General features: G+C 48.0%; 1 protein-coding gene and 1 pseudogene across 1 annotated transcript; both read left to right on the top strand.

Annotated features, from left to right (window-relative positions):
- The first annotated feature begins 495 nt into the window (after positions 1-495).
- Positions 496-14,161, top strand: LOC122692054 (cytochrome P450 2B4-like). Its single transcript, XM_043899233.1, has 9 exons — positions 496-741; positions 6,111-6,273; positions 6,420-6,569; positions 7,866-8,026; positions 9,464-9,640; positions 10,115-10,256; positions 12,108-12,295; positions 12,469-12,610; positions 13,026-14,161. Exons 1-9 carry the CDS (start codon positions 571-573, stop codon positions 13,214-13,216), a joined length of 1,485 nt encoding a protein of 494 aa, XP_043755168.1. The 5' UTR covers positions 496-570; the 3' UTR covers positions 13,217-14,161.
- The window catches only part of LOC122692767, a 28,047-nt pseudogene continuing 27,129 nt past the window's right edge, over positions 13,722-14,639 (top strand).

Below are 14,639 nucleotides of genomic sequence, written 5' to 3'. Positions count from 1 at the left end.
ATGCACATGCTCGCACACACACACACACACAGACCCATCCCACCACAACCACCACCACGAAAACACAACACACCTTCACGTGTGAGGCACCACATAAATACGTAGATCCACATACGTGCAGAGACATATGCGTAAGCACACTCACACTCATGTGCAGAAACACACATGGGCATGTTCACATAAATACAAGCCCTCTTTCATGTGTAAGAATCATGCAAGCACACACGCGCAAGCAGGTATGCACCAAAGTATTAAACACAAACCCACGAACACAGCTAAAGCCAGGAGACAACGGGTGCTCCCCATACCCACAAAAGTCAACAGATGCATGGTGACCTTGTTATGGCTACCGTGGTGTCTCTGCCAGCATCTAGGGAGGGGCTGTAGAGGTATCAGGGGAGCAGGTCAGCTGACTACGGGAGCAGGAAGTATGTGCTCCTTTTCTTTTGAGTTCACACTCGCTGAGGATTCCAGGGAATGGATGATGTTACATAACTGGGTGTGGGGGCAGGCTTAGCATAAAAGGCTCAGGCAGAAGTCCAGCAGTTGGGAGACCTTCGGACGGCGGCCATGGAGCTCAGCGTGCTCCTTCTCCTTGCTCTGCTCACAGGACTCTGGGTCCTGCTGGCCAGAGGCCGCCCAAAGGCCCATGGGCGCCTCCCGCCTGGCCCCCGTCCTCTGCCCTTCCTGGGGAACCTTCTGCAGATGGACAGAAAAGGCCTGCTCAAATCCTTCCTGAGGGTGAGACTCATGTGGGCGAGGTCTGAGGGTGGCTCCTTGCCTCTGTCCTTGGGGATCATTCATCAGGGTATGTGAGGCATCCTTCCAAGCTCAGGGGTGGGCTGTGGGAAGTTCGGCGAGGAAGGGGTGTGGAGCTGAAGTGTGGTGGATGGCGATCAGGCAGTCAGAGGCGTCCCTTGCTCAGTTGGAAGTGTGTGGACACTGTCCCTGGAGAGGGCGGGCGGGCGTGAAGTGGTGTCTGGGTGTGAGCCGGGGGTATAGAAATCCCTACTCCTCTGTCCCCCTCTCCCGAGTCCCTGCCTGCCACAGGAAGACAGAGAGAAGGGGTGGTGGTACCAGTCAATAGGTTTCTCGTCTGCCAACGAAAGCTGTCAAAGATTGGCCCCAGCCAGAGGCAGACAAAGGGAAGGAGGGACGGGGAACAGAGGAGGCAGGTCCCAAGTTCTCACCAATCGTTAACATTAATGTGCAATGAGTAGCTGACCCTGGAGTGTTTACCAGGCCCTGTATCACGGCTCTCTAGGCATGATTTCATGATGGATGATCTATTTATGTATCAATAATGGAATCCATGTGCTTCCCAGGTGGTGCAGTGGTAAAGAATAAGCCTGTCAGTGGGTTTGAATCCTTGGTCGGAAATATCCCTTGGAGTAGGAAATGGCAACCCACTCCAGCAGTCTTGCCTGGAAAATTCCATGGACAGAGGAGCCTGGGGTCTACAGTCCATGGGGCTGCAAGGAGTCAGACACGACTGAGCAGCCGAACACACACACCGTGTAAGCTGCACCCACGATCCTGCTGCCCAGCAGGTCAGGCTCAGGGAACACTCGACAGTAACCCCCAGCAGCCCCAGTGCTCTGTCCCCTCCCCCCAGCCCCTGCAGTGACCACACTCCTGAGTCTCGGGCTTGCCATCTGTTTTCTGTGTTTTTGTTTTTTTGTGCTCTGCTGGTTCTTTGCTGTGGTGTGCAAACTTCCTCTAGTTGTGGTGTGCCTGCTTCACTTGTAGCGCATGGGCTCTAGAGCGCGCAGGCTCAGTAGTTGTGACTCAAGAGCTCTCTAGTTGGGGCAGTCTGGTTTAGTTCCTCTGTGGCATGTGGGATCTTAGTTCCCCGACCAGGGATTGAACCCGTGTCCCCTGCATAGGAAAGTGGGTTTTTAACCACTGGACCAGCCTTTGATTTAAGGGAGAGTGTTTTATCACAGATGTGGGGGCCCCAAGTGTGTATTATTTCATTTCCATCACAAGGGTGAACACCATGGACTTTGGTGGAAATATCTGGACTTAGTTTTTTCACTCAGAATTAAGTGGCTAGGATTTACCTGTATTGTGGAGTGAATTCATCAGGTCTTGGTTACAACAGCTCGTGGCCTAGAAGAGGAGTCGCCCTCACCTTAGAGAAATAGAGAGTGACGTCAGCCCAGGGAAGGCACTGGTCCATAGTTACACCCTGGGACTTCACAGAGGGGACATGCAAGTCCAGAATGGAGGACTTTTCCTCTCCTTCATAGATGGAAGCTGCCTAATAATTTGTTATTTTATTTATTGATATCAGATGCACACTCAGTTGTGTCTGACTCTTTGTGACCCCATGGACTGTAGCCTGGCAGGCTGCTCTGTCCATGGCATTCTCCAGGCAAGAATACTGGTGTGGGTTGCCATGTTCTACTCCAGGGGATCTTCCAAACCCAGGGATCACAACCCCTTCTCCTGGGTCTCCTGACAACTTGGGGATCACTAAATCCTTTGGGAGTTTAAGGCATGGTGGATCCCCTCCTCCATAAATATTCACATACATTTTGCATAAGTTTTTGCTAGTTCCAGACCCTCTAAATTTCTTCTATAGCTCTTGCAAGGATCCTTTGTATGTCTGTGATCCTCTTTTTTTCCTGTCGTGTCATGGGGCATATGGGATCTTAATTCCCCAACCCGGGGTTGAACTCATGCCCCCTACCGTGGGAGCTTGGAATTCCAACCACGGGACCACCAGGGAATTCCCCATGATCCTCCATTCTCATTGTGTCTTTGGAGAGAGAGAGAGAGGTTGGGAGAGATAGAGGGAGGGAGGGAAAGAGAGGTCATAGGTTAGTAGGTGTCATGATTTACTTCCAAATCCTTCTGGAGTCAGATGGCTGAGGGTTTGTGTTCCAGATTCAACTCTTACTCATGGAATCTTAGCTTCTCTTCAGCAAGATGAGGTCGTGATGATAAGAATGCCTGCCTCATAAAAGACTTGTGAGGACTAGATAGTGCATGGAGCTTGGTATACAGTAAGTGCTCATTAAAGGACGTTACTTGATCTATTCATTCAGTTATTCATTCATTCAGTGGTAACTTACTGGGCACCTTGTGTGTACCAGGAAACATTCTAGGCATTGATGACGTGGCATTAGACAGGGCACACAAACAGAGAAGGAAACATTAGGTTGGTAAGAACTATGATTAAAGTAAAGCAAGGTGATATTTTCAAGAGTTGGGAGAGCCAGAAACCAGTGGTCTGTGACAACCTAGAGCAGTGGGATGGGGTGTGAGGTGGGAGGGAGGTTCAAGAGGGAGGGGACATAGGTATACCTACGACTGATTCATGTTCACATATGCAGAAACCAACCTAATGTTGTAAAGTCATTATCCTCTAACTAAAAATAAATATTTTTTTACAAAAGTGACAGGAGCCACTTGAAGCTACTTTAGAATGAGTGGTGAAGGAAAGGCTCCATCTTGCCTTGTTGCTGATCAGACACCCTGAAAGATGCCTGTGGATGACATCAATGAGCGACAGGTGTCAGAGCCAGCACTCAGAAGCAGGAGCAAGCTCAGCATGTTTGGGGAACCACAGGGAGCCTGGAGCTGTGTGACCGAAGGGTCTGTGTGAGTGGGTGGAGATGTCAGAGGGGTGATGGGGCAACATCGTGTAGGGCTCTGTCTACCATGGGGAAACTTCAGGTCTCATTCTCAGGGTAGGAGGAGCACTGGATGGTTTGAAACAGGTTAGGGATATTAATTAATTTACATTTTAATGAGGTAGCTCTGGTTTCAAGATAGGGTGGGGTGTGTAGTGAAAGGATTGTGTGTAGCACAGGAAAGGAAGTAAGGAGACCAGCAAAGAGGGTTTGCAGAGATCACGGTGAGAGAGTTTTCAGTGAACTTAACCTTTTTATAATTTAAGTCAACTTTTTAATCAAGTTTTGAAATTGCAGTATTGCTGATTTACCAAGTTTTGCTGATTTCTGCTGTACAGAAAAGTGATTCCGTTGTACATATATACACATTCCTTCTAAAAGTCTTCTTTTCCATCATGGTTTATCTCAGGATATTGAATGTAGTTCCCTGTGCTATACAATAGGACTTCATTTTCTATCCTTTCCATGTCTAAAAGCTTACATCTGCTGTGCCCAGCCTCCCACTCCATCCCCAGGTCTTCCCCTTGACAACAACCTGTCTGTTCTCTATGTCTGGGATTCTGTTTCTGTTTCTTAGGTATGTTAATTTGTATCATATTTGTTTCATTTGTGTCACTTTTTAAATTGATTTTTTTTTACACTGTGTTACCTTAATTTAATTATTATTTCTTTGGCCACATTGTGCAGCATGCAGAATCTTTGTTCCCTGGCTGTGTCATACTTTAGATTCCACATATAAGTGATATCATATGGTGTTTGTCTTTCCTCTTCTGTAAGTCAACTTGTAAGTGAAGTTTAACCTTTAGGGTAAAGTACACAAATCCTAAGTGCTCAGCTCAGTGAATTTTTTCAAAGGAACATACGAATTGAGTTGACATACAGATACGTAACAACTTGGCTCATGCCCAGAAACCTCCTTAAGTCCCCCTTCCAGTCACCACCCTGCTATTATTCTGACACCATAAGTTCCTGTTATCTGTTTCTAGATTTCATATAAATAGAATTATGAGATATGAACTCTTCTGGGTCTATTTGCTTTCACTCAACATTACATCTGTGAGTTTCATTCTTGTTGTTGGTTGTAGCAGTGGTTTGTTTTTTCATGGCTGCATAGTAGTCCACATTATTAATTCATCACTAGCTGTTTATTCCCTAAGTTGCAGAGCATTTTATTATAAGGCAACTATGAATCTCCTCGTTTTTTATTTTGCTAAGCACCTGTATGCATTTTAGTTGAGTGTATTTCTGGGAATGAAGCGGCTGAGTTACTTAGTATACATGCCTCCAGCTTCAATAAATACTGTTGAGCTGTTGTCCAAGTGGCAACATTTGATGGTATGATTTTTCAAATTTCATGATAAGCCCCAGAAGGCTATCACTTTAGCTTCATGCCTCCCAAGTGGGTGGTTGGATCTCTGGGGAAATTACCAGGAGGCAGATGGGGGTTGAAGGTGGGTCAGAAGAAGGAAGATTTTTTTAAAAAATATTTTATTTATTTATTTTTCCTGTGCTAGGTCTTAGCTGCTCTTCACTGTGCAATGCAAATGCTTAGTTGCGGCATGTGGGATCCAGTTCCCTGAGCAGGGGTTGAACATGGGCCCCTGCATTTCGAGCTCAGAGTCTTAGCCAGTGGACCCACCACGGAAGTTCCAAGAAGGATGATTTTTCAGTTGAGATGCCAGTGAGATCTCACCAGACTCAACTAATATCACCTGGGCTGGGGTGAAATTATTAATAGGAATATTTAAGCACCTGTGCTTCTTAGGGTGCTTTCCAGGTGGTGATAGTGGTAAAGAACCCACCTGCCAATGCAGGAGATGTCAGCGTTGTTGGTTCGATCCCTGGGTCAGAAAGATCCCCTGGAGGAGAGCATGGCAACCCACTCCAGTATTCTTGCCCAGAGAATCCTATGCATACAGGATCCTGGCAGGCTACGGTCCATTGGATCGTAAAGAGTTGGACACGACTGAAGTGACTTAGCACACATACATGCTGGTTAAGACACAAACCAAGCCAAGCAGTGTGGACTGGGCTGGGTCACGGGTTAATCTTTTAGTTGCTGGGTTCTGGGAAGCAAAAAGGCAGACTGGGGTATAAGGTCTTGGGTCAGTGGGTAGTTATCAATCTATATGTAAGTGTTTAATTACCAATCTATATGTAAGTGTTTTAGGGCTTCCCTGATGGCTTGGATGGTAAAGAGTTTGCTTGCAATACAGGAGACCCAGGTTCAATCCCTGGTTTGGGAAGATCCCCTGGAGAAGGGCATGGACACCCACTCCAGTATTCTTGCCTGGAGACTTCCTTGGAAAGAGAAGTCTGGCGGGCTACAGTCTATGGAGTCGCAAAGAGTCAGACACAACTGAGTGACTAACACACACACACACAAGTGTTTGCCTGGTTTAAAAATGGAGATGGGGACATTGGTGCATGCTGACTAACAGCAGCCCTGGCTGTGGGTGTGCTTGGCAGTTCCAACAGAAATATGGGGACGTCTTCACGGTGTACCTGGGGCCAAGGCCAGTGGTCATCATATGTGGGACAGAGGCCATTCGGGAGGCCCTGGTGGACCAGGCCGAGGCCTTCTCTGGCCGAGCGAAGATCGCCGTTGTTGACCCAGTTTTCCAGGGATATGGTACGGGCCTCAAGGCCACCGGGAGGGGACAGGGGATGAGGATGGGGATGGGGGAGGGTGAGTCTGGGAAGGGAAGATAAGGGTGGAGTGGGACCCGGAGTCTCCTTGAAAATTCCTCTGCAACCCAACCCTCTCCTAAACCCTAGGTGTTATCTTTGCCAACGGGGGACGTTGGAAGGCCCTTCGGCGATTCTCTCTGGCCACCATGAGGGACTTCGGGATGGGAAAGCGGAGCGTGGAGGAGCGGATTCAGGAGGAGGCTCAGTGTCTGGTGGAGGAGCTGCGGAAATCCCAGGGTGAGCCCTGGGGTGGGTGTGGGCAAGAGAAGAACATGGGGAAGCCGTGTGAGCACAGTAACCCAAAGACAGAGGGTGTAGGTGGGCAGAGAGAGAGAGATGTCGTGACATAGAGGAGACAGAGCTTGGGAGGCCAGCAGAGGAGCAGAGACTGAGAGAGGGGCAAAGACATGGGGCAGAGGTGGGTAGGTGAGAAATGCGGGGGGCAGGAGAGATACAGGGGTGCAGTGTCAAGAGGAAGGCAAAGACGACTCAGGCAGTAAATAGCACGTTAGTTGCCTGTGTTCAAGGGAACCAGTTTGTGGTTTGATTGTATCTGTCAAGGGCCAAAATGTGACTTCAATAAAAAGAAAGTAAAGAGAAAAAAAGAGAAAACAGACATTTCAAAAAAAACGAACATACTGTGTTTTCCTTTCTTTGGGTGAACCACTGGCAGTGAGCAAGGGGGCAGTCGGGATTTTCTGCTCTTAGAAAGTCAGGTGGGCACTTCTAGGGGCTTTAGGATTCCTCAGAAATGTCCTGACTGAGACATAGAGGTGACAAGATGCTTTCTTAAGAGATTTTGAGACATAAATGGAGAGTCTTGGAGGAAGAGGCAGAGCCACGGACAGCTATGGAGGTATAAGGATGGAAGGACTCAGAATAAGACAAGAGGAGACAGAGTGATTCAGATGGAGACACAGAGAGGAAGAAAGAGACAGATATGGAGGGATTGAGGCAAAACGAGAAGAGACTCAGAGAGGCAGGAAGGAACAATGGCAGGGAGAAACTGAGGCATGAAGATTGGAGAGAGACAGAGAGGCTCAGGAAAGGGTGTGCAAGGGAAAAAGAGACAGTGGACAGGAGAGACCCAGGGAGAGGCCGCACTGACCTACAGGCCTGGGGGCACAGCCCGCCCTCCCTCTGCCTGGGGCGAGCTTGGCGAATCCAGACACCAACAATCAAGTGCAGAGGAGTTCCCCAGGACCAGAGAGCTCTAGGGATGGATGGAAAAGATGGGGGTGGTGGTGGGGAAGTGCGGACAGTTAAGGGACCAGGAGAACAGAGTTTTGTCAATGGCACCTGCAGTTGATTGAACATGTGGTCTGCACCTTCTTCACAGGACTGAGATGAGAATTTAATAAAATAATATGTGAAGTGCTTAGAATAGGGCCTGGCACAACTAGGCTAGTGAGTGTTGGCTGTTATGAGGCTGCTTTTTTTTTTAATTGTGAGTGGCTGATAGAGGAGAGTCACACAGAGACAGCTCCCACAGCACTTGAGTCTGTGTCCTACGACCCACCCCTTTCCCTCTAGGAGCCCTCCAGGATCCCGTCTTCTACTTCCACTCTATCACCGCCAATATCATCTGCTCCATTGTCTTCGGAAAACGCTTTGACTACAGAGATCCTGAGTTCCTGAGGCTGCTGGACTTGTTCTTCCAATCGTTCGTGCTCATCAGCTCCCTGTCCAGCCAGGTCTGGGAGGGCAGAGCTCGGGTGGACATCCAGGCAGGGGAGAGGGGTGATTTGCTTTTGGGAACCGGAAATGCAGCTTCCAGCAGAAGAGGGACAAAGACAACAGAGAGAGAGAGAGACAGGGACACAGAGGCCTGGGGGAAGGGAGAGATGGTGAGACAAGGACTAAGACAGTAAGAGGAAGAAAGGGGAGTGATGGAGGAGGGAGAAACAGGAAGAGGAATCAAAGACACACACATGAACCTGGTCCTGTCTTCAAACAAAAAGGTAAAGTGTGTCTTTCTCAATTAACCTAGAAATACCCCTATTGCAAAAAGTGAAAGTGTTGGTCCCTCAGTTGTGTCTGACTCTTTGTGATCCCAGAGACTGTAGCCCGCCAGGCTGCTCCTATGTCCATACAGTTCTCCAGGCAGGAATGCTGGAAGGGGTTGCCATTTCCTCCTCCAGAGGATCTTCCGGACCCCTAGCATTGCAGACAGATTCTTTACCTTCTGAGCCACTAGGGAAGCCCCACCCCTATAGTATGTTAAGCTAAAAAGTGAAACTTCAGAAAAGTCTGCCTGGCTGTTCTTCTCAACCGAGAGTGCAGGTCAGAGTCACAGGAATGAATATGGCAAATCCAAATTCCCATGACCTCCTAGTGGAGAGTCAGGCCTGGAAAATCTGCAAGGAGGTTCAGATGAGTACTTGCACAAGTCCAACACGGGGTTTCAATTTTCTTCTCTCACAGAGAACCACAGGGAGAGGAAAAGTCTGGAAGGAGTTCTGCCAAAAAGTTAACCATGTTATCTCTCGAAGGACAGGTGAAGGAGGAATTCCAGATCATAGTTTATACTATCCTGCATTTCTTGCAATTGTTGGAACAAGTTAGAAGTTACATTTCTCATTAGGCAAAGCAATACAACATATGCTCCCAGACAGTCAGCAGCTTCATTTTTTGTAAGCATTCTGTCATCAACACCTGACACAGCAAGGATGATGCAAGAGGAGGAAAGAGGCAGAGAGAGGTTTGAGTAGAAGAGATAAACTGGCTGGGGTAGGCAGGGACAGGGCAGAGGGTGGATGAGCAGGAGACCCATGGAGATGAGGAGAGGTGGAAAGGAGAGAGAGACAGGTGGGCCAGAGACTAACAAGAGGACACAAGGAGAGGGGGAAAGATGCAGAAAGAGAAAAATGTGATCTCTTACACAAAGGAGACACAGAAGCAGTGAGTGAGGGGCTCAGATACAGAGTGAGAGCCGGAGGGAGACAGAGACTGAGAGGTGGAGAGAGAGACAGAGACAGGGAGACCAAGACACCCCAGAGAGGCAGAGAGAGATGGAGAGAGAGACAGGAAAACAGAGATCCCTTGTGAGGGTACTGGGCAGAAGGGCTGTCCCTCCCTCTGACCCGCTAGCTGAACCCTGCAAGGGCCTCACAGTCCCTTCTCTCCGGCAGCTGTTTGAACTCTACCCCAGCTTCCTGAAGTACTTTCCTGGCTCACACAGGCAAATCTACAAAAACCTGCAGGAAATCAACGTCTTCATTGGCCACAGTGTGGAGAAGCACCGTGAGACCCTCGACCCCAATGCCCCCCGGGATTTCATTGACTGCTACCTGCTCCGCATGGAAAAAGTGGGATTTGGAAGAGGCAATGGGGTGGAAGGGAGGAGAATAAAAGATGTAGAGTGAAAAGGGAGGGGAAAGGAATAGAGCAGTGGGGGGAAGGGAGAGGGGAGGGGAGATTTGGAAGGGAGCAGAGGGAGAGAGGAAAGAGGGGGGAGTTGCTGGGGAGGAGACAGGTACGGGAAATACAGGACAAGGGGAAAAATGCAGCAGCTGGTGAAAAGAGACACAGAGGCAGAGAGACTGGGAGACGAAGGGGGACAGACACACCAAAGAGATGGAAGATGATTGAAACAGAGCAAGACAGAGTGAAGGGAGATTGAGACCGAGATAGAGAGATGGTGGGACACACAGAGCATAGAGGAAAGGGGAAAGGGCCAGATGGTGTAAGACCCAGAAACAGGCGGAGGGACCCTGAGAGGATAGGTGTGGGCAGCAGGGCCCCGGCCTCCCCTGATGTGAACCCCACCCGTCTGGATTCAGGATAAGTCCGACCCCCAAAGCCAGTTCGATCATCGGAACCTCATCATGTCTATTCTGTCGCTCTTCTTTGCTGGCACGGAGACAACCAGCACCACGCTCCGTTACGGGTTCCTGCTCATGCTCAAGTACCCGCACATAGCAGGTGGGCAGGCCGGGGACGGGCACTGGGAGGGGCTTCTGACCCCTCTGCAGGTCCAGAAATGGGGCTAGAGGTCTTTGGTGAAGGAGAGAGGCGGCATTCCCCTCTTACACCAGGAGCCTTAGGTTGTTTTTGTTTTTCTGTTTCCCTTGGCCCCTGACCAGGCATGGAATTTGCACCCCATGCTGTGGCAGTGAGCAGCCTTAACCACTGGACCAGCAGGGAAGTCCCCTGAGCAGTGCAGGTTTTGAATGATCTACCCAACTAAGCCAGGCCTGTTGGTGGATGGATGAATGAAGAATCTGTCAATCTGGGGAGTTCCCTGGAGGTCCAGTGCTTACGACTCAGTACTTTCAGTACCATGGCCCTGGGTTCAACCCCTGGTCAGGAAACTAAGATATGGCAAGTAGTGCACAGTGGCCAAAAAAACAGAATCTGTCAATCTGTTTTCCCACTGTTTCTTCTATCACTTAAAGATCGACCCACTCATTTATCCATCTGTCCTTTCAACTCATCAATCAACCTGTGCACTTAGATTCTTTCATGTATGATTCATCTAGGGTATATACATCCATGCTTTATTTGGACAAACTGATTCATCTATTGATCGTTCGAAACAGTGATTCATTGAATGAAGTGTTTTTCACTGGTTCATCTCTTCCTTCATTTATTCATGCATCCATCTGTTTTTCTAAAACTAGGTTATATACTTTAATCCTTCCACTGCTTGTTTTTCACTGCATCCTTCACCCATCTATCTTTTCATTTATTTATTTAATAACACACTCATTTATTCACCCTTGATTTATATATCTATCATTCAATCCATCCGACCACCCATTTATTCCTCTGTTTACCTGTTCCTTTAATGTATTCATTCACATGTTCTTCCATAAGTTTAGCGATCCAACCATTGATAGGAGTTATTGGTTCATCAAGTTCATATATTTGTTTGTCTATGGATCATTTAGTAATAAATTACTCTTTGATAAGTTAAGAATACATCCATTCATTAGCATTCTTCCATTTACCAGTCTTTCCACTCATGAACTGGAGAAGGAAATGGCAACCCACTGCAGTACTTTTGCCTGGAGAATCCTGTGGACAGAGGAGCCTGGTGGGCTGCTGTCCATAGGGTCGCACAGAGTCAGACATGACTGAAGCGACTTAGCATGCATGCATACATTGGAGAAGGAAATGGCAACCCACTCCAGTATTCTTGCCAGGAGAATCCCAGGGACAGAGGAGCCTGGTGGGCTGTCATCTATGGGGTCGCACAGAGTCGGACACGACTGAAGTGACTTAGGAGCAACAGCAGCAGCAGCTGCTCATGAATTGATCTACTAATTGATCAAATGATTGATGTGCTCATTTACTTCTCCAGTTGTTCATGGGTTAATCCACTGATGTGTTTTACTATTATATTCCTGAGGACCTAGCACAATGCCTCATCTATAATATACACACGATAAATATTAGTTCATTTTCTACTCATCTTAGAGGAGGAACTTTGATAGGTTCATAGCCTTGAGTTCTTAGTCTGAAATTCTGAGCAAAACTGGGCTTCACATGTGTGTGTGTGTTTGCTTGTGTATGTTGGGAGAGAATCCATAATGTTCGTTAGATATTAAAGAGTGAAAATTCTTGTAGTTTTCCCATTTCTCCTCCCACCCCAAGCTGGTTGCTCAAAGGAGTGTCAATGATCTAACCATTTCCTCTGGGTTTTCCGGGCTTATTGGCCTGGAAATGAATGGACCAATGTTCATAACAATGAAATGTGTTCCAACATAGAAAGCAGTGTTCCTGGTGAAATGTCTCTATCATGAGGTTCACTGGTCCCATGCTTCTGTGCAGAGAGAATCCACAAGGAGATTGACCAGGTGATTGGCTCATATCGCCCTCCAGCCCTGGATGACAGAGCCCAAATGCCATACACGGACGCAGTCATCCATGAGATTCAGAGATTTTCGGACCTCATCCCCATTGGCGTGCCCCACATGGTCACTAAAGACACTCATTTCCGAGGGTACATCCTCCCCAAGGTACAGCACCTCACTGGGCTGCCATATCTCCCTCGTGTGGTTCTCCTGGGTTCTCTTTCATCTCCCAACCTTGACTTCTTTTTGGTTTTATCACTCAGCCTTGGGTCATGATGTGTAGGGGTGGGTTGGGGGAGGAAATGGAGATATCTTTCAATCTTGTGACCCTCCCTCAGGGCACAGAAGTCTATCCCATCCTGAGCTCTGCTCTCCATGACTCACATTACTTTGAGAAACCAGATGACTTCAACCCTAACCACTTTCTGGATGCCAGTGGAGCAGTGAGGAAAAATGACGCTTTTATGCCCTTCTCCATAGGTAAGCTGGGCCTGCATTCCAGAGTGCAGGTGCCATGACCTCTTGAGGACAATCAAAGAGAGGTCTTTGTTCATTGAGCAGTTTATCTGTGCCAGTTGCTTTACCTGTATTAACTTATCTCATCTTCACACCAACCCTAGAGGGGGCTTGAGAACCAAGATCACATCCCAAAGCACAACTCTGTAAGGGGGACAATTATATCTCTCTACACTCAGGTATCACATCTGTTGAGCACCACTATGAGCCAAACATTTTATCAGAGTTTGAAGATAACGCATCAGACAAGTCACAAAGAGACACAGTTTGGCTTTGGGTAGTGATGAGGCAAAGTGTATGCATCCGCTCCCAGTGCACACCGTGATCCGAAATTCTGTGCCTTGTGTCCACATTGTGAACCTTTTTTCTGTCCCCACAGGGAAGCGCATCTGTCTTGGCGAAGGTATTGCCCGCACCGAATTATTCCTCTTCTTCACCACCATCCTCCAGAACTTCTCCGTGGCCACCCCTGTGGCCCCTGAGGACCTTGACCTTACTCCCCGGGAGAGTGGGGTAGGCAAAGTACCCCCCAGCTACCAGATCCAGTTCCTGCCCCGCCAAAGAGGCTGAGGGAAGGTGATCAAGGATACCAGGGTCACGTGTGTCCCCACCTCTGCAGAGAATGGCCCCCGAACTCTCTCCGTGTCTTCCTGCCTCTGATCAGGCTGTGCTGTGAGCCAGCATCCCTAGCCTCCATGCATGCCACCTCCTTGGGAAAGTCCCATCTGCATCTCACTTCCTTCTGTCCTTCTGCAGCTCTTCTAAACTCAAGGAGGTGTCTCCTTTCACCTATTAATAGATTTCCACAAGTGATGTATACATATATACATAAATATGTGTATATATGTATATGTATATATATGTACATGCATATGTATATGTATATACTTGGTTGAATAAATGAAGCAAAGAAGGAAAACTTGCCTCAGTATCTCTCAGCATTTCTGCCTTTGAGGCCAGAACTTACCCAAGTGACTAGTCCCCTCTTGAGAATAACCACAGCCTCCCTTTCTCCACACCTTGGGCTCCATGATCTGTGCATCCATGAGCTCACTTGAGTCCTTCCAGTAGCCCTATGCGGTGAGTACAATGATCATGCCCATTGTACAGATGAGTAAACAGAGGCCATGCAATGGCCAGCATGGTCTGAGGTGACCTGGCTAGTGAGTGGAGAAGCAAGATTCACACTCTGGGTCCCTGGCTCTTGAACCCAAACTCTTCACACAGCTCCTTTCTGTCCCCAAGATAGACTTTAAAGTGAAGACGAAGTTCATATCTTGTAACTAACCAGTCTCAAGTGTATAACAAGGTAGCACTTAGTTCATTCACAATCCTGGCCATCACCAGCACTATCTAGTTTCAAACATTTTCATCACCCAGAAGAAAACCTGGTACCCTTATTAGACATTCCCCATTTTTCCTTGTGCTCAGCCCCTGGCAAAACCAAATGCTTGATGTCTCCATGGATTTGCTATTCTGCACATTTCATATAAACGTATCATACAATGTGTGTTCTTTCATGTCTGGATTCTTTCACGTAGTGTGATGCTTTTGAGGTACATCCATGTTGTAGACTGTGGGTTACACAGAGTGGTCCTCCTTATTTATCTTCCTGCTTCTCCTGCCTCCCTCCTCCCATGAAGGACCTCGGCCCATGGCCCCTGAGTTGTGTGGCTCTATACAGGGGTCTTGGATTCCCTGACATACCCGCTCCAATGCCCCGAGTGGCAAATAAACATCAGAAACCTGACATCCCTGGGTCCAGTGGTGATCCCTGCCAGCTTACAAAGACTCATTGATTGTCAGGTCACTGGAGATCATTCCAGAAGATGAGAACTGCTTCATCTCAATGCCTGTTCCTTGAGGGAAAACCTATTGTCTTGTTTAATACTCTACCATCAACATCTGAGGCAGTGTGTGGTAGGTGACAGGTATCTAAAATATTTGCGGATGGATGAATGAACAAAGCAATGAACCCCTAAGCCCAGACCAC

Source organism: Cervus elaphus, chromosome 4, assembly GCF_910594005.1.
Source record: "Cervus elaphus chromosome 4, mCerEla1.1, whole genome shotgun sequence".
Lineage (NCBI taxonomy): Eukaryota > Metazoa > Chordata > Mammalia > Artiodactyla > Cervidae > Cervus > Cervus elaphus.
Note: the sequence above shows the minus strand (reverse complement) of the source record. Positions and strands in the feature narration are given on the sequence as shown.